We start from the raw sequence: 23,348 nt of genomic DNA, 5'->3' as shown, positions 1-23,348 counted from the left end.
TCTTTTTTTGTCCAACAGACTGCTGTGGAGGCACTGCCAAGGCCTATGACTTTGACTTTATAGAAGCAGAGAATCATCTATTTCTAAACTTGAAAAACAAAACAAATCATGAACCTCCACCTCAATTCAATGAGTATTAGGATTGTTTTTTTTCTTCTGCAGTTACCTCCTGCATTAATAGCAGGATAGGGATAACCTGTTAGGGAGCAGAAGGAATCTGTGTTTATTAACACCTAAGAAAGACTTGTTCCTTTGACCCTTATCATACCTTTTTTATGTTATTGTTTCATTGTTAATTTAATACAGGGTGTTTATAATTATACAGCTTTTTAAGTACATAGTTTATGTCACTGACCAAAAGCACTGGTATGAATTACTCAAAGCATTCTAAATGGATTCTAAAATGTCTTTGACTGCCCCCTACTTTCACCCCAAAATATTTGCATGGTGCTGGTGCAGATACCATTAGAAGGGGGTTGTATAGTATATATGAACTAGTTTTTGTTGTTACCACTATGGGATCTTAAAGGTAATTTTTGGACCATGTTTTTAGAAGCAGCAACACTGGAGTAGCCAAGAAACCCATTCTTTGACTAGCTATTCAGTCTATGATTCAGTCTTTTTATGGGGCATAACCTCATATTGATCAGTGAATCTTATTTGAAATGGATGGATTATTAGGAGTCATTAATTGCTTTGAGCATTGATTGCCTTTGTTGCTGTGTGTTAGTGGGATTGGCTACAGAAAATGGAATTTGCTGGTAAACTGGTGCTCTAGCAAAACTGTTTACTAGGCTTTTTCTTTCTGTTAAGTAATAAAGGAAGTCAGAAGAAGTTGTGACCAAAAAGGGTTGATTATTTTAACTAGTATGACCAATATTTTGTAATTAATAATTTTGAAAGGGGAAATAAATGCAGACATTTCTGTAATGACTGTAAGTACTCCGAAAGAGTCGGTTCTGTAAAAATAATTCACCCAGCATCCAGACTAGAAGATTGAAATTAATGTTTAAAAGCTAAATTCTGAAGAGTTAATATTGAGCAGATAAGCTTTCAGGTTCCTCTTTGAATGCATAGTAGTGTGAACCTTTCAATACTTATGGGAGATTGAATGCCTTCTAACACATCTTATAACAACATACATTGTATTTTTTAATATTCCCCAGTAATGTAACCATAACATTTTATTCAGTTTACTGTTGTGGTCCTTGTTGGCAAGGCAGCATAGGAAGTTTCTGGCCTGGCAGTTTTAATTTTGACTAAATGTTGGCACTTGCCAGGCTTCGGTTTGTCTGCTGATTTCCAAAAGAGCTGTTTTGACATTTGTGTGTGAATTGCTGATGGTCAAGCTTTCTTGAGTATGTGATTGCAGTGGGCATACAAGGTTCATGATAGTTCTGTCCTTTCAAAGAAGTCGAGTTGCATAATCAATCAATGGCTCCATGTTACCAGCTAGCAGTGGCTGGCAAACTGAGACTGCTTTTGATAGTTCCATCGAGTTCTCAAACAACAATGCAAGCAATTGGTTAGGAAGTGGTCTTCCTCCAATATAAATTTTTCTTCATATGGTAGGTCATCATGGTTCAGACCAAGCTGGAACTTTGCTACCAAAAATGCTTTCTAGTGCAGTTGACTTGCTTATATCCTGAACTGCCTGCACTAGTGACACACTAGGTACTGCCTTCTGACAGAAATTTTCAATTCAATAATTTTGGAAAACCTTGTGGGAAGAGGCTTGCTGAAGAGCATTTCCAGTGTCATTCATTTTGTTTATTAACTGTCAGAAATGGAGCTCCTTAGCATTTTTCTGAGCCATTATGAAGCTTTTAATAAATTACTCATCTAGTTGCTGTGAAGCATAACAAACTGTCAGAGTATTACTGTTGTTTTTCTCTTCATGTACTTCCATGAGACTGGAATTTCATCTGCCCACTTTCCTGTTTAGGTACCTAGCAATAAATTTGCTCTCCCTTTCCCTGACACTGGTCAGCAAGAAGCTGAATTATATTATTAGAGATACTCTGTAAGTAGATCATACGCTCTGTCCATTCTGGTGTTTCTTCTCTGGAATGGCAAGTCTAGGTTAATCAAGGCACAAGTTGTTTCCAAGTTTCCAAAACACACTAATATCTGAAACTTTTAAAACTCTAGCAGTGTACTGACTGTTCAAATACTGTACCCTTGAAAAAATAGCAAGTCCTAATGATGGCTGGAGTCATGTTTCACTCATTTCATTTGTATCTAGCACTTTTTTCTTTGCACCACCCAAAATAAAAGCTATTTGGCAGCCTTGAGCAGTGGTGGTTGCAATAAAAGCTACTTAGAAATGAGAGAGTATTTACTGTTTCTGGCAATAACCATCGTTCTTTCAGGTGCTGTCATTAGTTTGAATTCTACCACACAAAATCCATCCTGTTTTGGGGAATCCTTACTGACATAGGCTTTGGCCTGCAGGAAGATCTTATTAGCATCTGGGATTAGAAAAAGAATAATTAGCTAACTTAATGACATAAAATTTAGAAGCTTACAAATAACCTCTCTTTGAAAATACATTCTTGTCTGTTAATAGGCTGATGTGACAATGCTTGAATATATTTTGGAAAGGTATAGAAAAACATGAGAGTTATGTTTTTGGGTCATACTGCTTTCAGCTTCATCTAAATAACTATCTTTTAATTTTCTTTTTTTCTTTTGAAAATTTGGTTTGGGAAGAAATGCAGACACTGAAAAGGAGAGAAAACTATTGCCAGCTGTAAAGGCTGCTTTGATATGACTTCTTACACAAATACTTTCCTCCAGAACTTCAAATATTAGACTTTCAAGGAAGAAAACTTGATACCAATGTAAAATACCATATTTGCATTACAGTGTGACCTTTGCATATTGGCACTAGTCCTGGTACTTCAATGTGAACATGCTAGATATTATGCTGAGACTGAAGTGAAGTTTGCCTGAAAAAAGGGAAAAAGATGGAAGAGTCTTAATCTTGATGAAAGTTGTCTAATGCAAATTAATTGTAAATACATGAGGCTCTCTTCAATGATTGAGACCAAAATTATTTGGTATACTTTACATCATTCAGATGATTTTAAATACGTTATTAAAATATGTAGAAAACTTTGTTACCACAATTCTCTGCAAATTTACCCTCTATCAGCTTGATTGTTTCCAGTCTGTTTTCATGAAGTAAAATTTTCCTGCAGAGACATTGGCAAAAATAATTGTTTTGCCATTCCTAAGTAGATTTTCAACTAAAACTTAATGTACTATTTAAGTAATTTTAGAAGCAGAGCCTTCTGTTCATCCTTATAGAAATGCACTTACCTTTTCCAGTAAAAGAAAGCATAAAGGGTTGTAGTATATTTTTCCTGTGAAATAATTCATGTGTAATCAACGTTCTTCATAGCTACATGTAGAGCAGTGATGGCCAACTGTTGTTTTGGTTTAGAGAATCAAGTATTATAAAAGTTATTCAGCTTGTCAAGCTGCAATGTTATCTATAACATTGGAGCGGTAGTTGGTGATACAGAACACTTGGCTTTGTAGTGTGAATTCTGGAATGTCAAGACTGTGTGACCTAAGGCAATAGTTTGATATAAACTTGTCCTTCTCCTTCAAGTGGTTTACAATATTTTGATAGGGTAACTTCTTTTTAGAAAATACTTCAATACAAAAATATAAATAGACTTTATGCATCTATATTTTATTTAATATCAAATAGGCTTTATACAGAATTGTCTATCCATTCTGCAGAAGCACAGGTACCATCTAAACCCCTGCAACCATCAAGGCTGGCATAAAACAGGTTGTTTGCTTAGCTAATTTGAGAAGCATGCCTGGGTATCCAGCCTTGAAGCAAGAGCCTGACCTTGGGTTTTGGAACTGTAGCCAAAAATATGAGTGTTGGAATTTCTGCTTTGGTCTCACAATCAAGAGAAAGACTTGGCTTTGGGCCTTATGAAAAGGTGTCAAAATCAATCAGTCTGCTGCAGTACTGATAACACAGGTGGGTTCTAAAACTGTGGGGAAGAAGGGAGAGCCACAAACCACTGATTATTACAGTATAATGAAAATCCCTACAAAACACTGTATTTAAAATTTTATCCAAGGGGAATAAGCTTCTTTCCCTGGAAAACTGGAAATCCTTTCAAGTTCAGTGCCATCATGCTGTGATGTCCCATGTTACTTAGTGCTGTAATGAGAGGCTAAGTTTGCATTTGACCTGAACGTTTATAATATTTAATTTTTTAGATCATAACTCTTCAGTAGACTAGCATGTTTAGACTGTATTGTTCCATGAGATCTGTGTAATGGAAAGGGACTAATGCAGTGCAAATACGCCTACACAGACAGAAAATGAGAAGGAATGTCAAATAAAAGCTGAGATGTCACAATGTGGGATTCTAAAGTACCAAAACAAATAGTTTTGTTTGTAGAAATTGAAAAGATTAAAACTGGGTAGTTAATTGTGGCATGTAAACAGAAAGTGGAGAGTGAAGATTTCACTGTGGATGTGGAAACACTTGACTCTTTAGAGCCTGCATGAACCTGTTCCTGAGAAAGCAGTCTGCAGCATGATGGTACTGAACTTGAAAGGATTTCCAGTTTTCCAGGGAAAGAAGCTTCTTCCCCTTGGATAAAATTTTAAATACAGTGTTTTGTAGGGATTTTCATTATACTGTAATAATCAGTGGTTTGTATATTGACGTTTGCTGTGATAGAATGTTGGCACACCTGTAATAAGAGCTTCTGTTCCTGTCTTGTTGCTTACATTAGTGCCTCATCATGCAGCTGTCAGGCAGTAAGAAAGTTTTTGCTGTCTTTAAAATGTTACTTAGTGTTTGTTTTTAGTGATCATCTTTGCTATGATAGATGAAGAATAATATTGTATATTCTCAGAAAGCTTGTGTAAATCAGGAAAATATGTTCATTTACAAAATGGAGACAAAAAGAGAGAGTGTAAGAAAATAATATATTGAGGATTATTTACCATTAGGATTAGTATGGTGATCTGTGGGAGAACAAGGTGTTAGAAAAAGGGAGTTTGAGAATCCAAATCTCTTTAGTCCTAGGTGCCTTGTTTTATGCATGAAACAATTTTTTTCAATATTGATAAACCTTAAATTATCTGTTATGGTTCTATATAAGCATTGCACTTTAAATTGCAGCTTACACGTGCTTAATATCAACTCTTTATATTGTATTGCTGTTCTCACAATAGGACATCACTATATTCAGCTGCAGTAATTTAGTGTATGTGGAAACTGTTTCAGGATCCGTGCTGCAAAGCTGACTTGGGCTCTTAGTTCAGAGGAGACCTGCTCTCTGTGGTTGTTCTGCATAATTGTCCTTTCCCTTCCTGGTAGAGTTGATGGAAAGCTTGTTTGTCTATTTCATATATTTTACAAGATTACTTCTTATCTTGCTTTTATAGACAGTGCTTTTCAGACAAGATGTTCAGAGCTGGTATATCTGCAGTTTGTATCCAGCTGCTTATCGGTTCCACCTTAATGGGCTTATCCCATACTCTAAGGGGCTTACACAATACTGAAGGGGAAACTCAATTTCTATCCTATATATCTATGTCTTCTTTGCCATTTGCATTCTTTGTGTTTTCTTTTTTTCCCTAGTGCGATTGCTGAGGAAAATGGCCACACTAACACACCTCAGAAAGGACTGTTACCTGAAGACGCCAGAGTAGCTTCTGGGGTACTTGAGGCTGTCTCAAAATCTACTCTTCCACCTCAAGTAGTGCAGGTTTCAGAAGAGCAGAATATGGTGCCTAGTCCAGCAAAAAAGTCAAGCAAGGCAAAACCACAAATAGATGTGAAAGCAGAGTTGGAGAAGAGACAAGGAGGAAAGCAACTGCTGAATTTGGTGGTAATAGGTAATACTGTAAAATTACATTTTTGACAAACATAAAGTTTAAAAAGTGCGTTGATTGAATCTGGAAGTGATACAGAAGCAAAACTGTCCGCACTCCAGGGAAGGAAAATCTGATATTGTTTTCAGTTGCATCTGCATTCTTTGGAGGGAGTACATTCAGATGCCTTTGACGTGGACAGTGAGGTTGACTTGGCTTCCCTTTGAGCATACAGTAGAACATGTTTGGTTTGGTTTCATTGTTGCAGCGTGTTTAGTATGAATTTGGAGGTGCTCTATGGCTGTCATGCTAACTGGCTGTTAAGGATAAACTGTCTCCCTGTGTCTCTGTCTCACAGGATTATGAAGTTCTGTGGATTACACAAGCATTATTAGTGCATGTGATGTTCATATGTTTAGTATATTTCCTGTGCTCTACCTAAGTTGCATAAATGAATAAAATTGCTATAATATTTATTTTCCTCCACAGGACATGTTGATGCAGGCAAAAGTACTTTAATGGGTCATTTGCTCTACCTTTTGGGAAATGTGAACAAAAGAACTATGCACAAATATGAACAGGAATCTAAAAAGGCTGGTAAAGCTTCATTTGCCTATGCATGGGTCTTGGATGAAACTGGTGAAGAAAGAGAAAGGTAGAAATACATTTTAATGGGAGTAACTCATCTTTCTCTGAAAGAACAGCACTTGTTAGAAAATATTAATGTAATAAACTAAGCGTTGAAATGTCAGTTCATCACATTTGACTTGTGTTACTTTTAAAATTAAATCTACAAATTAATTAAATTAGCAATTATATTTGTATGCTTTATAAAATGCCTTTATTGATTTGAAATACGAAGTTTAAATTACATTTTTGTATTGAAGAAGTGAGTTTTCTGAATTGGTATTTTCAATTGATTTTATTTTCTCTTTGCTCTGAGATTTTTATTTTTAGAGAAAAACTTTCTGGAGTCATCCATAAATCGTTGGGATTTTGGGGGGCTTGTTTTGTTGTTGGGATTTTTTGGTGATTGGAAGTAGCATACTAGAAGTATCTACTACTACAAGATGTTTTGTCCCTTGAAAGTTTCTATCTCTCTTAATTGTCTGTAAAGGGAGATGCAGATGACTAACCCAGATACAGACATGTGTACAGTAGACATTTGCATTTGATGAGATGAATCCTATCCTGTGTATCATGCAGAACATGTAGTGGTTAGTGAGGTGTGGAACTGAGGCCAAGCATGTTGTGATCCTTCCTTGGTAATTGGGAGGTCTGCCTGTGGATCTTTGCAAATATGTAACTGTATCTCTATAGTCCCATACCACTTTTTTTTTTTAAACTCAGCTATGTTTCTCTTACTCTGATGATACCTTTTTCTGACGAACTAAATATCAAAAGTATAATTAGTAATGATTTAAATGTGCAGTTCAGTTTTCATGTTCTCGCTGTGCTTGTTGGGACACAGTCTGTGGGTGCATGGGGTTAGTACTGGGAATTTTGGGTGTTTTTCTTATGACTGGATTTACTAAAAGGCAGCTCTAGAGGTCTGCTCTTCCAACAAGCAGGTATCCCTATGGTGAAGGCTAAATCAGTGAAAGATATGAAGTGTATAAGTGCGTGGTTGTGTTTTTGATACTTCATATCTCTGTGAAGTTTTCAAAGCAGTTTTAATGGTGTGTTGCATGTATGCTTGTTTAAGGGGAGTGACAATGGATGTGGGTATGACCAAATTTGAGACACCGACTAAAGTAATTACGCTGATGGATGCTCCAGGCCACAAAGACTTCATTCCAAATATGATCACAGGAGCTGCACAGGTAGAGATGGTCTCAAATGGTTTTTCCAATATTGTTTTTTTCTTTTAAAATCTAAGATCGAATGGAATCATTGATGGTGTTAGCATATCTTTGAGTTTTCTAAACTTAAAAAAGAAGGTGCTTGTTAAACATTAAAGGTAGTTGCATTTTTTTGATGCTAACATTTGGGAGGAGGGTTTTATTATGCAAGTAATTTAATAGTAAGTTTCAGTTTGATAAAATTGCAGTTGAGTTTTGAAAGCTATTTAGATGTGGTATATGGCTACTCAGTGAGTAGTTCTGTGAAAGTCATCTTGTAAGTTAAGATTTTAAGTGATTTTGAGCTTAAAGAAAAAGGATTTATAGGTCAAACAAAACATTTTTCTGTTTTACAGTGTATTTTTTATGGGATGAGAAGACATAGATAACAAGGTTTATACAGAATGCATCTGTCTTGTCAAGAGGGTATTTGCAGAGACTGCATGTCACTTGTTTTAGGAACATTAGGCAAAGTCAAAAGTATTGGACACTACCCATTGAATTAAGTATGGCACTCACCAGTAATCTATAGATTACTTATTTGTGGAAGTAATACATCAGAGGTGGGGGAAATTAATATGGTTACATGACATTAAATGAGTGATTTTATTTTTCTTCACTTAAAGGCATCCTTCTTTAAATAATAAAATTGATTCTCCAAAGTAGAGATTTAATCAAATTTTTTTTTCAAAAGCAAAGCTGTGTATAGGTTTTTGCTTTGTGTGTGTCACAACAGTCTGAAATATGGGTTATATCTTAAGATCTTTGTTGAGTACTTGGATGAGTACTGCTAGTATGATCTTACAGATAGAGAACTACACTGTAGGGAGACTGATTTGTCCCAAGTTCTGCTTTAGCTCTGAAGCAGAGCCTGAGTGAGAACTCAGACCTTGTGACCCAGTGGTTAGGCTGCAGAATAGTCAGAAGTTTGCAAATTATGGTGTAGTGCTTATACAGCCATCTATACAGTGGAATATATGTTGTAGCAATTTTATGAGTTTAAAAATTAGAAGTGTATCTTTAGTTTCAGAGCAGTGGAAAATGTTGACTCAGATGTGCTATTTTCTTTACAGTTGTTATTTAAATAGTTTCTTCATTTGGGAGAAAAGTAACACGGGCCAGAAGTATTAAGAGAAGAGTTGCAAATCCCCCAGCAATTGTATCAGTTCAACAGAAGATGGTGCTGACCACATAAAGCTTGTTATCTTTGTGTTCCAGCTCTCAGGATGATGAGAGGCTGGTCTGTTCTGAAGCCTGTTAAGGAATCACTAAAACTTTGCAACTTTCCATTGCCTGTTAGAGTAGGCTCAGTGCTGAAGCAATGGCTGGAAATGGCTTTAGTGCCTTTTTATTGTGGAGAATGCTGTTAGGAGGTGAATCCCCAACTGCTGTTATGCAAAATGCAAATCAGCCTTATCAAGGCCAGCATCTGGCCTTTGATACACATTCAGTAAGTCCTGAGGTACTGTTTTTGTAATTTATAATTTAGAAAATGCAGGATGTCTTCTTTTTTTTTTTTTTTTGAAGGAGAAGTTCACTGCAATGCACTTCTGAGGCTGGGAGCTCTGGGGAAATTCATCAGTCATCCTTTTCCCGTTCTCACACTCCTGCTGTCTCTGAATGAGCTGTGGGGATTTCATGCCTAGGATGAGGCGAGGAGAGTTCAGAGTCAGGACTCAGTTCCTTTTCTTGGCATTCTGAAGCATGGGTGTTTAAGGAAAGGGAGAAAATACCACTTCTTCTTCCCTCTTTCCGTTATGTCCAACTCCTCAGGCCTATGAAATTGTCCTACACTTGCCTGTTGACACCAGTACCTTTGTTGTTCTTGTCTGTTGCCCTCACTTAGTACATGATGATGATCTAACTGGCAATTACTTACCAATGGAGGAAAAGTGCAAGAAATATTAGCAGCATTTAAGGCTAACAGCAAGAGCTGTGTTTTTTCCCAGTGCTTACATGCTGCATGACTTTCATGCAGCACTGTAGACTATATGCTCTTAATGCTTTGGTATTAGAGAGTTTGTCTAGGTGATAAAATAGGCTACTTTGTCTTTGCCACCTTGTGATTTTGGCAGGCTCTAGTGTGTTGAGTGGACTGTGAAGCATCCACATCCTGCGTACAGCCAACTGGTTGTCCCAGTTGTATAGTGTGGGGATTTGTTTGCTATTTTTGCAGCTTCTCACTAACAAGGTGTCCAGACTGAGACAGGGGGAACTGGACACTGTGCTCATACGTTGTGTTCTAAAGCTTCTGAGCACAGGCTGCTTTTGTTTAGATCTGTGCAGCACCCACAGTGGGTAGATTGAAGGGCACAGGTTCCCCAAACCAGCAGTTGTCTTGTGTTTAACCAGGAGGTGCTGGTTTATGACATGAGATGACATAATGCCATAATATCTCAGCAAAGTGGGTATGATACAGATGGGACTGAGCAGTTTCAATTACCTTTGGAGCACATCAGGATCCCTCCTCTGTAAAGTACGTTGTGTGCAAAATGTTACTGATTGAGGTGTTTACCCAGATTATTTCCACCTTTTGACCACTTTTGATTTTTTTTTTTTCTTTCTAATGTAGGCTGATGTGGCAATTTTGGTTGTGGATGCCAGCAGAGGAGAGTTTGAGGCAGGATTTGAGACAGGTGGACAAACTCGAGAACATGGATTATTAGTGCGCTCTCTTGGAGTGACGCAGCTGGCTGTTGCAGTCAATAAAATGGACCAGGTACACGCTTAATTTCTGTGTTTAAGTGAAGGGCTTCTATCTAGATTTGTGGACAGTAAGTTTAAGGATCAGTATTGTGGAACTAATAATAAAGCATTGTTTTTTTGCTTTCCAGCTCTGTCCCTTATATTTAGACTTTACGATGCCATTCTTTTCATTTATGGGTGTATTTTCACAGTACACAAAAGGTTAATTCTGGTGCTAAAATGAGCAGGGGTCCCTTTTGTACTTGTGGAAATCTCACATAATGGTTGATCTCAGTGGCATCTCTAAGATCATCTTGGTGGTCATTCAGGTCAAGACCGCAGTAGTTTTATTTAAATGTGTAAAGTGTGTTAAAGATGACTATTTATGTTTTAAGTTATTACTGTGTTGAATATATCTTGCTGAGTCTGAATTTTGTGTAAACTTAAAAAAAAAAAGTTGCTGTTGAAATTAAAAGGGCTTGCAATTTTGGTGGTGTGTTGTTTGTGATCAGTAATTGCTAATGTGTATGCTCTTATATATTCAAGTATGAATGCACCTGGAAATCTCATGTTTATAAATACACATCTGTTTCTACTACAGAATTGATGACATGCAGCTGTATGTTCAAGTCATGGTTAAAAATCTATCATTTTATTATCATATCATAATCTGTGCTTTATTTTAGGTTAATTGGCAACAGGAAAGATTTCAGGAAATTACAAGTAAGCTTGGCCAATTTCTTAAGCAAGCTGGCTTTAAGGTAATACATTTATGATGCCTTCATTGCTTTGTTCAAGCATTTGCTTGGAATGAGCTTTTCCTACAGTCAGGTTATTTTGTGTCACTTTCCTGCTACTGCTACGTGTGCATAATATAGCAGATTCCTTTTCTTACTGGTAGGGTCACACTGAGCCCTGGATAAGGGTAGTCAGTTCTTTAATACTCTTTGTGTCGTCATCTTTGTTTAGGTCTGTTGAATCTTTGGGGTACTCAGATCACTTGTAAGTTCTTGGGATTGTTGTTTACAAAGCAGAAGAGACCAAAAATGGTCTGTCCTAATGTTCACGATTACGTGGATGACAGTAGAGAGTTTTATACTGCAGCAGGTGTCAGTGTGGATTATGAGCTCATGAGAACCCTCTGCTCACGTTTTCTCAGTTCCAACTACTATTTGTTTGGACTGGGTGTGGTCTTCCTGCAATCTCTATGGATAAAGCAGCAATTCAAACCAAAGTTTTGCCTGTCAGACATGGATGAGTTTGTTACCTGAACTCAGTTTCTAGTTGTCAGTGTTGATATCATCATATTTAAGTATCTCCAACTCTTTTCTGGAGCAGAGTGATCAGGCAAGAGGTGTAACCACAAAGGAAACGGATCCACTGAGTAACCTGCTTTCTCCAGGGGAAATACAGATGTGACAACTATTCAAGTTTAGATGTGTAATGTTGAAAAAATGCACCTTTTGTTTCTGCTAACAGATCCTGTTGTTAATGTATGCTTCACATCTGTTTGTTTTTTTCATTAGGAATCAGATGTGGCTTATGTTCCAACAAGTGGCCTTGGTGGTGAAAACCTAGTCACAAGGGGTCAGTCAAGTGACCTCACACAATGGTATAAAGGAAAGTGTTTGTTAGAGCAAATTGGTAAGTGCAATTTTCCTCACTTGAAAACTAATACATCTTAATCCTGTGTGTGTTAAAACTTTTATTTTGGGGAAAACGTGAGACAAAGTCATTGGAATGCAACATAATTAGTTTCTCTAACTGAGAAGTTGCTGAGATAGTCATTATATGCAGAAATTCTAAAAGATCTTATCAATTTATTTGCAGATTCTTTCAAACCACCACAGAGATCAGTGAATAAACCATTTAGACTGTGTGTTGCTGATGTTTTTAAAGGTTGGTTGTTTTTATGATATTTTTACCATCATTTCACTGATATTTAACACAAGTGTTGAAAAATGCTGTCAAAATAAGACTTAAAGTTGGAACTTCATGTATGTCAGTAGTCTTGGACCAGAATAGTAAGTTTTCAAGTACTATTCCTTGTCAGATTTTAAATAGTACTGCTGAAGGTGAAACACACTGGAAAAGAAATTGAGAATAATAATCTGCATGACCAGTTATTTGTCTATGTAATGGGTTCACAGTTCTATGGGACAGAACGTGGGACTTTCCCAAACTGGTTCTACTGGACTAAATCAGTGTTTCTCAAAGTTTTTATTAGTGTAGCTTTGGGCTCTTTTGCTTTCCAGTCCTAGATTTTAAACAAGTTTGTCTTGTTTCTTTTCTGTTCATTGTTTTAGTTGTAAATAATGATACATTCCTTCAGTTTTGTATAAAAATTTGGGCAGGTGACGTGGAAGAAAAGGGTGGTGGTGGCTATTACAACCAATCAAGGATTTAAGGCAGTGAGCTATTCCCTATCATTAATAAAGATAGGAACAGCAAGAAGTATAACCAGTTCTTATTTTGATTGTCTGGAGAAAATAGACTGCCTCCAGCCTCTAAAATTTTCATGGTAAACTTGGTTTATTTTTTTTTTCCATTTAGTCATGTACAGTTGGAGGTAACTTAGAAGAAATACGGTTTCTAGACCCATCCTGTTTGAAACATTCTGTAGGTCTCTTGAGGAATGTTGCAAACTAAATGACAGCATGATTTGAAATGTTGTAAATATTTGTAATCAAGTATTATTATTGAAGTTCATATTTTAAGAAATTTTGCTTGATATTTAGGGTGTTTATAGGGGAAGTACAAAAAAAATCAGATCAAAATACTGATAATAAATGGAAATAACCAAGTTTGTGCAATTTTCATGTGGGCCTTTGAAAAAACACTAGATATTCTACATGCCCTTGGTTAGCTGATTTTACTGAAGCCATAATGCTAAATATTGAAAACTTGCCCGGGAATTTACCCTGATGTGATAGCACGGTTTTCTTCATCTATGCCATCACTGTGTTTATTTTTTATAATTTCGTGAGCTGTGGGAAAGTGTTGTTAGGATTATTGATTGAGATCTTTCAACATACTATCACAGCTTTTCAGCTGCAATAATCATTTTTGTGTTGAGCAAAGTTTCACAAAATGAGCAATTTTGACTAAATCTGTTTTGCTAAAGTATGCAAAAAAATAATGACTTTGGAAGGGACTCAATTTACATATACAGGGTTTATCACTATATGCGGCCTTTTAGGTGTTTTTTTAGGCTATTTTTTCTTACCTTATGATCTCAAAACTTAATTAACTTTGATGCCACCAGAGGAAGTAGCTGCAGATACAAGTACATGAACCAACAGTTGGTCTCAGCTCTGTTCCAGTACCTGTGCATGCTCAGGAGGAGCTGTCCATAGAAGTGTGTAAAAAGTGAGAGTGCTGAGTGTACTCTTACATGGTTTGGAAAACCCCTTTCTGTATTAAGGCTGCCCACATATATGATTCACCTGCCTCAGGCAGATTTTAGCTGTTATCTGCCACAGGCCTCCTAATATTCATGCTCTCCAGGCAAACTATCTCTTGATCGAAGAGGTCCCTGTAAATCCCTTCACTGCTTCATCGGTCCCCACTTACCGTATTATAATTCTGCCTAGGGTATGACTGATCTAACCCTGAAAGAGCCTTGTCCATCAACCAAATCCTGAGGACAAAGAACATGCCCTGGCAGAACCCAAATACCATAATGCACAGAAATGGGGACATTTTTTATGCCCTGATTCTGTCCCCCACTGTCCATTTTGCACTTACACTGATTTCAGGGGGAACTGAAGGAACTTGACACCTTTCAGGAAGCAATCAGCATGGGAGTTGGTGAAGCTTCAAAGACCACATTGGTTTACCAAGCCAGACCTGGTGATGAGGGGAACAAAAGATAAATGGTTCTCAATTGTGTTTGGGAGTGGTTAAGAACCTGGAATTGGTTCATGTTTCTGGTTGCCACCAGTGCTTGCAAAGCCAGCTTCAGGTTCTTTTGCGTTCCGTATTGAGGTGGTATCTGTAACGTGGCTTGGGTATTCTTTTTCTAGACAGGATCAGCTTTGACAGTTTTCTGTTTGACATTTGATGTCATCTGTTAATTGTCTGTGTTCATATCATTTGCTGGAATGAATAGAGGAAAATTAGCACGCAGGCATACTGGTAATATTTTTCCAGGTAGAAAGATGGAAGCATTCATTACACGGAAGCATTCATCACTATCTGTGAAGAATGCAAAGAGCAAGTTGGTAGTAAGTGACCTCAAGATTTGAGATCAACTTGTTCTTTTGAATTCAGGTTTAAATTCAGCTTTTAATTTAATGTGAGACACAAAATACTAAGATATTTGCTTATATCACTGAATTCAGCAAAGGGTTATTTGCTGTTTGTGTGGATACTGAAAATGTCATTGTAGAATCAGTTCAGAGAGTTCTTTTTAAATAGACCTGCAAACGCATGCTAAGAAGATGAGGCATTTGTTAAGGTGTATGTGCATAAATGTGCATGTGTAGCATATCTGTGGAAAGTAACTGGCATATCATTCAAATGATGAACAGTGTTAGGACATGAAGAAGAAAACTTTGCAGATCTTTTATTCAGAAATACTTAAATCATCTCCAGTTATAATAGTTTCTTGTGTTAAATAGGCCTCAATCATTCTTTGACTTTTCCAGGAGTAAAACTAATATGCAGACAGAGTATGTAGGTTTCTGACTCAGTTAAACAGTAAGTGGCATAGGAATTTGCACCTGTATGCATGAGAATTATTATGAGAGGTCTGTCATATGCCTTTAATCTGTAATTGTAGTGAGAAAGTGATAAATAATATTGCTAGAAATAAAGGGGCTTAGTCTAATACTGAAAAAACTAAAAAATATTTCTTTATGTACCTACATTTGTTTGAAAAAGAATGTTTCTTCCTTAGTTCTGAAAAATGTAAGATCTAGAGGTTTTGAATTTAATGTTTCATTTTCATTATGATGTGCAACTGGCTAACTTGCAAGTACTGAACACTCTGCTGGGAGGGGAAAAAGTCTTCATTATATTAAAAACTTGGCTATGCATTGATGAAGGACTAACTTGTCATGGGAAATGGACTGTATTATTAGGTTTTTGAAATTGTTGCTGTGTTTATTACAGACCAAGGGTCAGGATTTTGTGTGACTGGTAAAATAGAAGCAGGCTATATTCAAGTTGGAGAACGACTTCTGGCAATGCCTCCCAATGAAACTTGCACTGCAAAAGGTATAGTCTACAGAAGCATGTTTACTTTCAGGTCAATACTGGGCTAGAAACAGTTACTGAAATGGTAACAGACTGTCAAACTGATACTAACTGTCAAACATAGATTGTGAAAGCATAAAACGAATTTCTTTAGATGTGACTGTGTCTGTATAAATATGTCTGTGAAGAGTATGTGAAATCTTGCATGCATTTTTTTTACCATATCAGATAATCCAAATGTTATAGCCTTGTGGCTTTTGACATTGCTTTATGAAGAGCCTGTAAAAAGCATTTGAGTTCTAGCAATGTCTATAAAGATATTCAGTACAGGAATCATTAGTAATCAGCTTTACTGTGGAGTGTTTCTGCTGTTAGGAAGTGTGAGGATGTTGAACAACCTTTAGAAATTAATCTTATTAATTGGTTGTGAAAAAGCTTGAGAATTAAGTCATCACTCTTGTTTGATGTTGTAAGATTTGTCACTGATCCTTTCATAGTATCAAACTTTCAGGTCTTAAGCATCTAGAAAAGAGAAGAAAATTGGATTTAAATTTCAATGTATTTGATTTCTGAAAAGAGGAATAGCTAGACATTAAGTGCTTAGCTGTTTCCTGATTAAGCTTGCTGTCTTTGTACTGCATAGTTGGTTTTGTTTCATATGCAAATAGAAAGATAAAATTATGATTTTCCTACATTGACCAGTGAATAAAAAATTGGGTCTTCGAGGTATGAATAGATTTTTGTATCTAAGTATTTAGCCTGAATTCAGCAATGTGTTGGTTTCGTTGTCTGTTCTGTTCCAAACCCAGCTTGTTCAATGCTAATTTGGGAAGCTCTTCAGTCTATCAACTTACACAGTTCTATGCACATTTTTCACATGCACAGGAATGTTACAATAATGTAGATGAATTTGGGTAGCAGACCACTGTAGTCACTCCTCTGTGTGGGGAGTGGAGGAAGTACCATGGAAAAAGATGTATTTTGTCTGAGTATCTCCAGCAGCATGATTCTATGGTTTTTATTCTGTAATGCCTCTCTCATGACTGAAATGCAAATGAAGGTTGGGGATATTAGTTCATTAAGCATGTACTATTTATATTTAATGTAAAGAAGTAATAATTTAATTTAGCATACAGTATTTACTAAAGACAGTGTGCACATTAGGATTCAAGTTGTTCATTTCAAGAGGCTGAATTTCATTCATTCTGTGATAAGGACAGATAGATGAAATAATTATCAATGCTGCTTAAAAAATGGTACTTAACGTGCTTATAGTTGAATCATGCTTTCTGGCATGTTTTTGGCAGGTGATTTTGGGAACAAATCTGCAAGTCAAGAGGTACAATCTGCAGCAAAATGGAACTAGATCCTATAAATATATGCAGTATTTCTAAAATACAGTTTTTTTCTTTCTTTCTTGGTGCCTACTAGAAACCTCAGAATGTTTAATCAGAGCTAATTAGTCTTGCCCTCACCCACCAACCAGGCTGTCTTTGAAAGAAATTAAAATACATAAAAATCAGAATTAAATTACTTGTAAAGGTGCTTTCTAATAGACGCGATGTTGCGAACAAAAGGCGTCAGTTATGCTTTTTTATGAAAGAGTCAGCAAACCCACTTAAGGTAAATGAAAGTTGACACAGTACCATTAAAGTATATGAAAGATGCGGTCTAGGGTGTGCGTGTGCCTCAAAGGGTGGGTGGGGCAGATACAGAGATATTAGTACTACAGCGTTTTCGGGATTGCGTCATCTGTGCCAGTGACAAGGGCCAGGTCCCCTCCTCTGGTTTAAATAAGGCCATGTTATGGTGCAGGGTGTGGTGAGAGAGAATAGCGAATCCTCACCAACGGGAAAGAAAAGCTTCCTTGGTCTTCTCAGTTAAAAAGCTTTTACTCTCAACCCATTCATACTGAAAATTGATGAGTAATGGTTGATGAAGCACAAATGGCCCAAACAGAGCTGTTTGTTTGTAGCTCAGAACCTAGGTACTTCACTGTGAGGTTCTGTTCTTACTCATTTCCAGGAATCACACTGCACGATGAACCAGTTGATTGGGCTGCAGCAGGAGATCACGTTAATCTCACTTTGACCGGCATGGATATCATCAAAATCAAGTGAGCAGAACTGGGTTTCAGTCTAAGTAACGGTTTGTTTTTAATGAAAAGCTATATAACTATTACACTGGGCTGTATTACAGCGGTTTACTTGAAGAATGATGTGGCTACCAGGATATTTAAAACCAAAGTGATGCATATCACCTGGCTTGCATGTACAAACGTTGGAAACATCTGCCACATGTGCAACGGCAGCCTCAGAAGAATACTGTCAGTTTTCATCCTTTGCCCTAGTGCTGACACCAGTAACCTTCCAAGCCCTTTTCTTGTAGACTAGTCCTTGGACATTTTAATTGCCAAATAAATTAAACCTGTGTTGCTAAACTAAACAGAAAATTTTTAAAGAACTTCTCAAATTATCAGTTATTCTAACGAGACACATCCAAACAACTGCCATTTTGTAGTAATGAGTAAATCTGTACAAGTGGAATTGATGGAAACTGTTTATTCAACACATTTAGCTGCTTGTAAGATTTGTTTTCCTAAATGTTTTGCTGAGGGGTGGTTTGATAGTGAGACACAGCAAATCTTGTGTCTTTTCCAGTCTGTAGGTTTCATGCTAAGCATTAGCCCCAAGCTTTTAGGTGTCAGTTGTTGTTCAGGCCAGGTAACTGGATCCATAATTTGTTCAGCTTCTTTACATTCCAGTTGGACTTCAGACAGCAAACTTTCAAGGTATTCTTTGAAAATCTTGCATTGATAGCTTTTCAAGTTTATACTCTGATTTAAGAGAAAAGTACAGGTATTCTGTATTGCTATATTGGGGTGGGATTCTTAGTGGTAAAAGGGTGAGGGAAGTCTTGTTCTATTTGTTGAATGAAGTCTTGAGTCAATTTGTTACCTTGATGTCATTCATCTTTTGGAGATCTGCTAGAGTTGTCAAGAAAAGCTCTGAATTTTCAAGTCCTCTTGATATTGATGAACTTTGATGTACATGTTTAATTGTGCTGTTTGTTCTCTTCCATCATGTTTTCCTGTGTGGGATTAATTTTCCTTTCATTTTAGATGGCTAAAACTAGCCCCTGTAAAAAAGCTATATGCTTACTAAGTTGTAACAAGCAGCAGCTTTCTTGTGTTCTCCATGTAGAATTTTTTGGAAATGAGTGCTGCTGAGAGCTCAGGTTTTGAGTCCTGATCATGATGTTCCCTTATTATCCAGAAAACATTTTAGCTACAGGCAGCAGTACTGCAATTTTGGGGACACTGCAGTATTTTATGCTATTAAACGGAAACACTGAATCTCTGAATGAAAGTTTAACTCTTAAAAATACCTACGCACAGGAAACAATGACATTTTCAGAAACTGATTATCAATGGACGTAATTGTTCACTGAACTAGACAGAGCCCTTCATGCATACACATAAAATAAGGTAGACATTGTCTAGGAACTCATTTTGTTACAGGCTTTAATACAGTGTTGCTGGATATCCATGCACCCACAACCCCCCTACTACCCCGGTTATATAAAAGTGGTGTTGCTTTTCCTTTGCTTGTCTTAATCACTGCACTGGAAAAGGGTAATTATTTAATGCTTTTATGTCAAGACACATCTGTTTGATTTTTTTTGTTCTCTCTTGTAGTGTGGGCTGTGTATTTTGTGATCCCAAGGAACCCATTAAAGCTTGCACTCGGTTCAGAGCTCGAGTTCTCATCTTCAATATTGAGGTTCCAATCACTAAAGGATTTCCTGTAAGTCTCTGTGAAAACTGTTCATGGCAGGTTGCTCAGGGCTTTTCTTCTCCGTGTTCTACCCCTGAATACGAGACACATTCAGAATCCAGAAGTGGTTCTGTCTCTCCAGAGGAAACTGATTCTTTTATAATTCAAAGTGGATAAAAGGGGCTACTGTGGCTGTCTATGCATATTTTTACTGGCTTTTAATACATAGCTGAGCCATTTCAGAGAATGTGAGTTTCATCACATCTAGGCTTTAGAAGCTCACATCTTGTGGAAATATAATGATGGACTCAAATGTAAGATACCTTTTAAAATAAGTATCAGTTCATGCTATAGAACTGCACTGAGTTGGCAAAAGCAAAACACTAAAGGATGAAAAATGTATTTATGATAACATAAAATATGGCCTTTGTGTCATATCAGTAATCATCACAAAGTTTAGGAACTAGGAACAGTTACTGGATGTGAGGCAGACACTCCTGTGAGAGAAGTTTTATAAGCATTTCTTTTAAAAAATCAGTCTTAAAAGAAGCAGCTGTTTTCAAGTAGTAACACCTAGGATTGCTGAGTATTGTAGGATGTTTAATAACTGCAAAAAATGTTTTCAGGTGCTTTTACACTATCAAACAGTAAGTGAACCTGCTACTATTACAAGGCTGTTGAGTGTCCTGCACAAAAGCACTGGTGAAGTGACAAAGAAAAAACCTAAGTAAGTGTTTTGAATAGTTAATAATTACTCAAGAAATGGGTTGACTTTTAATACACAGTATGTCAAACAGGTTCTACTATGAATCAGTTGTATGTTATAAGAATATGCTTTTATTGTTTTAGTTGGTTTCGTGTTTGGATTTCAACGTGCTTTGCAAAGTGAAGAACCTCCTGCCCAGTTGATAAATGTGGAGCACCTGAGAAGTGCAATGACTTAGGCCCAAGGTCACTTGCAGAATTAGGAATGAATCCTAGATCAGCAGCCCTTCACTTAAAGGGTTTTTTTCTCTCTTTTTCAGTATTTATTTTTTTAATGTCAAAGTATGGGATCCTTGCATAATTCTGGAGGTGGCTAAATGTCTAAAATATACGTGACTAGACAGCGTGTCAGTGCAAAAGAAATTTAATGAGTCTTCCCACAGAACTACAGTATCATCCCTCTAGTTATTTAAAGCTGTATTTGGGTAGAAATGCTGTTTTATACATACAACATTTTCAGAATAATCCTTTTCCAGAAATTGCATAGCTGAAACTGTTGCAGACTTCTACAAAGCAATGAATTGGTTTTTTATTCGTGGGGTTTGAAACAAGACTTGATTTCCACTTGACATGAAAAAACAGGTGTTAATGAGATAATTAGCTTCAAAACAATTTGTTAAATGCTGTGGTGAATGCCAAGAAGTTTTTGAAGAAAACTCAGATGCCTTATTAAAATGTATACTCCAGGCAAATGAGTTTTCAGTCTCATGGTTTGGATTATACTTGAAATCAAGCTTGATAACTATACTTTGGGCCTTTTAAGATGATTTTTTTCCATTTATTCAGTGTTGTTTTATTCATTTATCCATGCATCTATTTCTAATAGAGTTTTCTGCTTTTTTACCTGCAGGTTCTTGGCTAAAGGACAGAATGCTCTAATAGAACTACAAACTCAAAGACCTGTTGCTTTAGAGCTGTACAAAGATTTTAAAGAGCTGGGGAGGTTTATGTTACGCTACAGTGGTTCCACTATTGCTGCAGGAGTTGTTACAGAGGTATGGCATTTTTGTAATAGACTTTCTATACCGTAGAGGAACAACGATATGGTTAAGTCTTGTTTTACACCCTCTAGCCCAAAAAGCGAATTATTTCTGCTAAAAAAGAGACAATGCTTCAGCAAGATGTGAGGAAAACTTGTCATGATTCCGTTTAATTTATTAGGAGTAAAAATTACTCTATTTAGAATTTCCCCTCTTCCCCCTTGAGTTAACATCAATCTTTTTGAAATCTGCCTGTATAAATATACTGGAAGCAGTTTGTAAATAAGACGTGTTGGCCATTTTTACTGTGTCTAGGTTGGGTCCAGTATCTTTTTCTGTTAAAATTAAAAACTATTGTACATTTGATTCTTACTTATGCCTAAAAACATTTTCTGATCCTGTGTGAGATGAAGCAAAGACTGTGGGGCTAAACATAAATGTTTTGTCTTCTACTGAAAGCAAAAAATATGAATGTCTCTCTATCTGTCCCTTTAAAAAGTCTTCCTGTGATTTAGACACATTAACCAAGTCCTAGTACTGAGAACTAAAGGCTGAGTCATTTAATGTCAAAACTTAGAGCACGAACATTTCTGGTTTCTCCATCCATGCATAGGAATGATGTGCTAGGTCAGCCAGAGGCATTATGGATCTGTCTGGTCTTAAATAAGATCCAGAAATAGGATGGATTGCACCCATTTTTCATTAAATTTAGGTTGAGGTGACTGGGGTTCTATTTAGATCTGCTATGTTTAGATCTAGACTAATGTTTGTAGAATTGGGACTAAATAAACTCTTTGATTTGTTATTTGGGAATTGCTACTTTAGTATCTGTCGTCTTGTTCTGAGAATTTAAGCGGAAAAGGAATTATTTTTTCCACAACTACATAATACTGAAAAACACTGTGATCATTTTACACTTAGTACTTAATTTTTCACCATAAGGTTTTTTCCATTTACTTGTATTTTAGATTAAAGAATGACAGCGGTGACAGAATTTCCACCGTCCAAGCAAAACTCAATCAGATATCCAAACTTCTGTTTAAGAATCCAATTATTTCAGTTGAAGGAACAAGTGCAATTAATTGGGGAGAAGATGGTGGTGACAAAAGTCAAATTGTGTGAGACATCTGGGGATCCCTTCATCAGTCTCTCCTGGTGCAGAACAAGATGCCAACTGACAAGGAACTGCAAGTGTTGCACTTCTTATCTCAAGAATCTCATATGTTTATCCATGTGGAATTTAGCCCTTAGAGAAGTTGATGGAAAAATATTAGAAAGTTGAATTAGAGAAAAAGATGATGAATTATCATGAAACAAACTCCTTACTTCCAGACACAAATTGTTTACATATTTTCTTTGGTTGCTTTTTTGCTGCACATTAATTCAGTAAAGTAACTTTATTGGTCTAATATATTTTTAGTTTTGAGTTGAATGCGTATTCAGGGAAAAAAAGAGAACTATTTACCTTGTTTTCAAGAGAACAGCATGTAGTATTATCATGGGATTGTTTTCCCTTTCCCAAAATTTATTTAAAAAAAAGAAATTTTCTTTTGCTGTGTAGTGGAAGCTGTGCCAACTTTGGCTAATTTTATTTTTTAAACAGTAAGAATAATAAAATTAATTTGTCTGAGCATTTTTGTCTCCTTCATCTTTTTTATTTAAACACTCCTAAATTGTGTTAAATTATTCTTCACTTACCATAACTGAGACGTTTCAGAGTAAACTTATGAGTTAAAATGCGAAACTGGCATCCAATTTGGCTTTCTGAAGAAATAATTTCAGTTTTTCTCATGTAACTCAGTGCAGCCACTGTGCATACACCTCTTTCATCCAGATTTAGTGCTCTTTTGAACAAAGGCTGACAGTTTAATCTTGTGGTATCTGCTAAAGCCAAATTGTGCTGACTTACTCCTGTAACTCCTTCCTGCTTTTCAGTAATGGGGCAAATGAAGTCTCCCAGCTGAAAGGAGGATCCTTCTGCCTCCTCCAGCTCAGAACAGACACACTTTACTACAACTTGGAAGTTTTTTTTTTTGGGTAGGAATTTTGAGAGGATGTCAGATATTTCAGGACCTGCATATGAGTGCAGAGTGGAGACAATTCACCTTTGCCCAGAGTTAGTAGTGAGGGACAGGAACTGAAGCAGTTGCTCCAGAGTGTTGGTTGCTGTGGTTAACCAAAGGAAAGCTGTGTCCAGAGTTGTGAAGAACACAAAAATGCTGTTTGTTATTTAGTTCAC

General features: G+C 36.6%; 1 protein-coding gene across 2 annotated transcripts in view; it reads left to right on the top strand.

Annotated features, from left to right (window-relative positions):
- Window positions 1-22,742, top strand: part of HBS1L (HBS1 like translational GTPase) — a 60,882-nt gene extending 38,140 nt beyond the window's left edge. For both annotated transcript variants that reach the window (XM_048296545.1, XM_048296546.1), the window contains 13 exons: window positions 5,631-5,887; window positions 6,353-6,518; window positions 7,569-7,686; window positions 10,277-10,423; window positions 11,076-11,150; window positions 11,916-12,033; window positions 12,220-12,288; window positions 15,505-15,609; window positions 17,614-17,704; window positions 19,286-19,394; window positions 19,991-20,091; window positions 20,980-21,124; window positions 22,078-22,742. In XM_048296545.1, the coding sequence (XP_048152502.1) occupies window positions 5,631-5,887; window positions 6,353-6,518; window positions 7,569-7,686; window positions 10,277-10,423; window positions 11,076-11,150; window positions 11,916-12,033; window positions 12,220-12,288; window positions 15,505-15,609; window positions 17,614-17,704; window positions 19,286-19,394; window positions 19,991-20,091; window positions 20,980-21,124; window positions 22,078-22,089 (1,513 nt within the window). In that variant the 3' untranslated portion in view covers window positions 22,090-22,742. The remainder of the gene's footprint in view (window positions 1-5,630; window positions 5,888-6,352; window positions 6,519-7,568; window positions 7,687-10,276; window positions 10,424-11,075; window positions 11,151-11,915; window positions 12,034-12,219; window positions 12,289-15,504; window positions 15,610-17,613; window positions 17,705-19,285; window positions 19,395-19,990; window positions 20,092-20,979; window positions 21,125-22,077) is intronic.
- The last annotated feature ends 606 nt before the right edge of the window (window positions 22,743-23,348 follow it).

This window comes from Corvus hawaiiensis, chromosome 3, assembly GCF_020740725.1.
Source record: "Corvus hawaiiensis isolate bCorHaw1 chromosome 3, bCorHaw1.pri.cur, whole genome shotgun sequence".
Taxonomy (NCBI): domain Eukaryota; kingdom Metazoa; phylum Chordata; class Aves; order Passeriformes; family Corvidae; genus Corvus; species Corvus hawaiiensis.
This window is presented reverse-complemented; position numbering and strand designations above follow the sequence as displayed.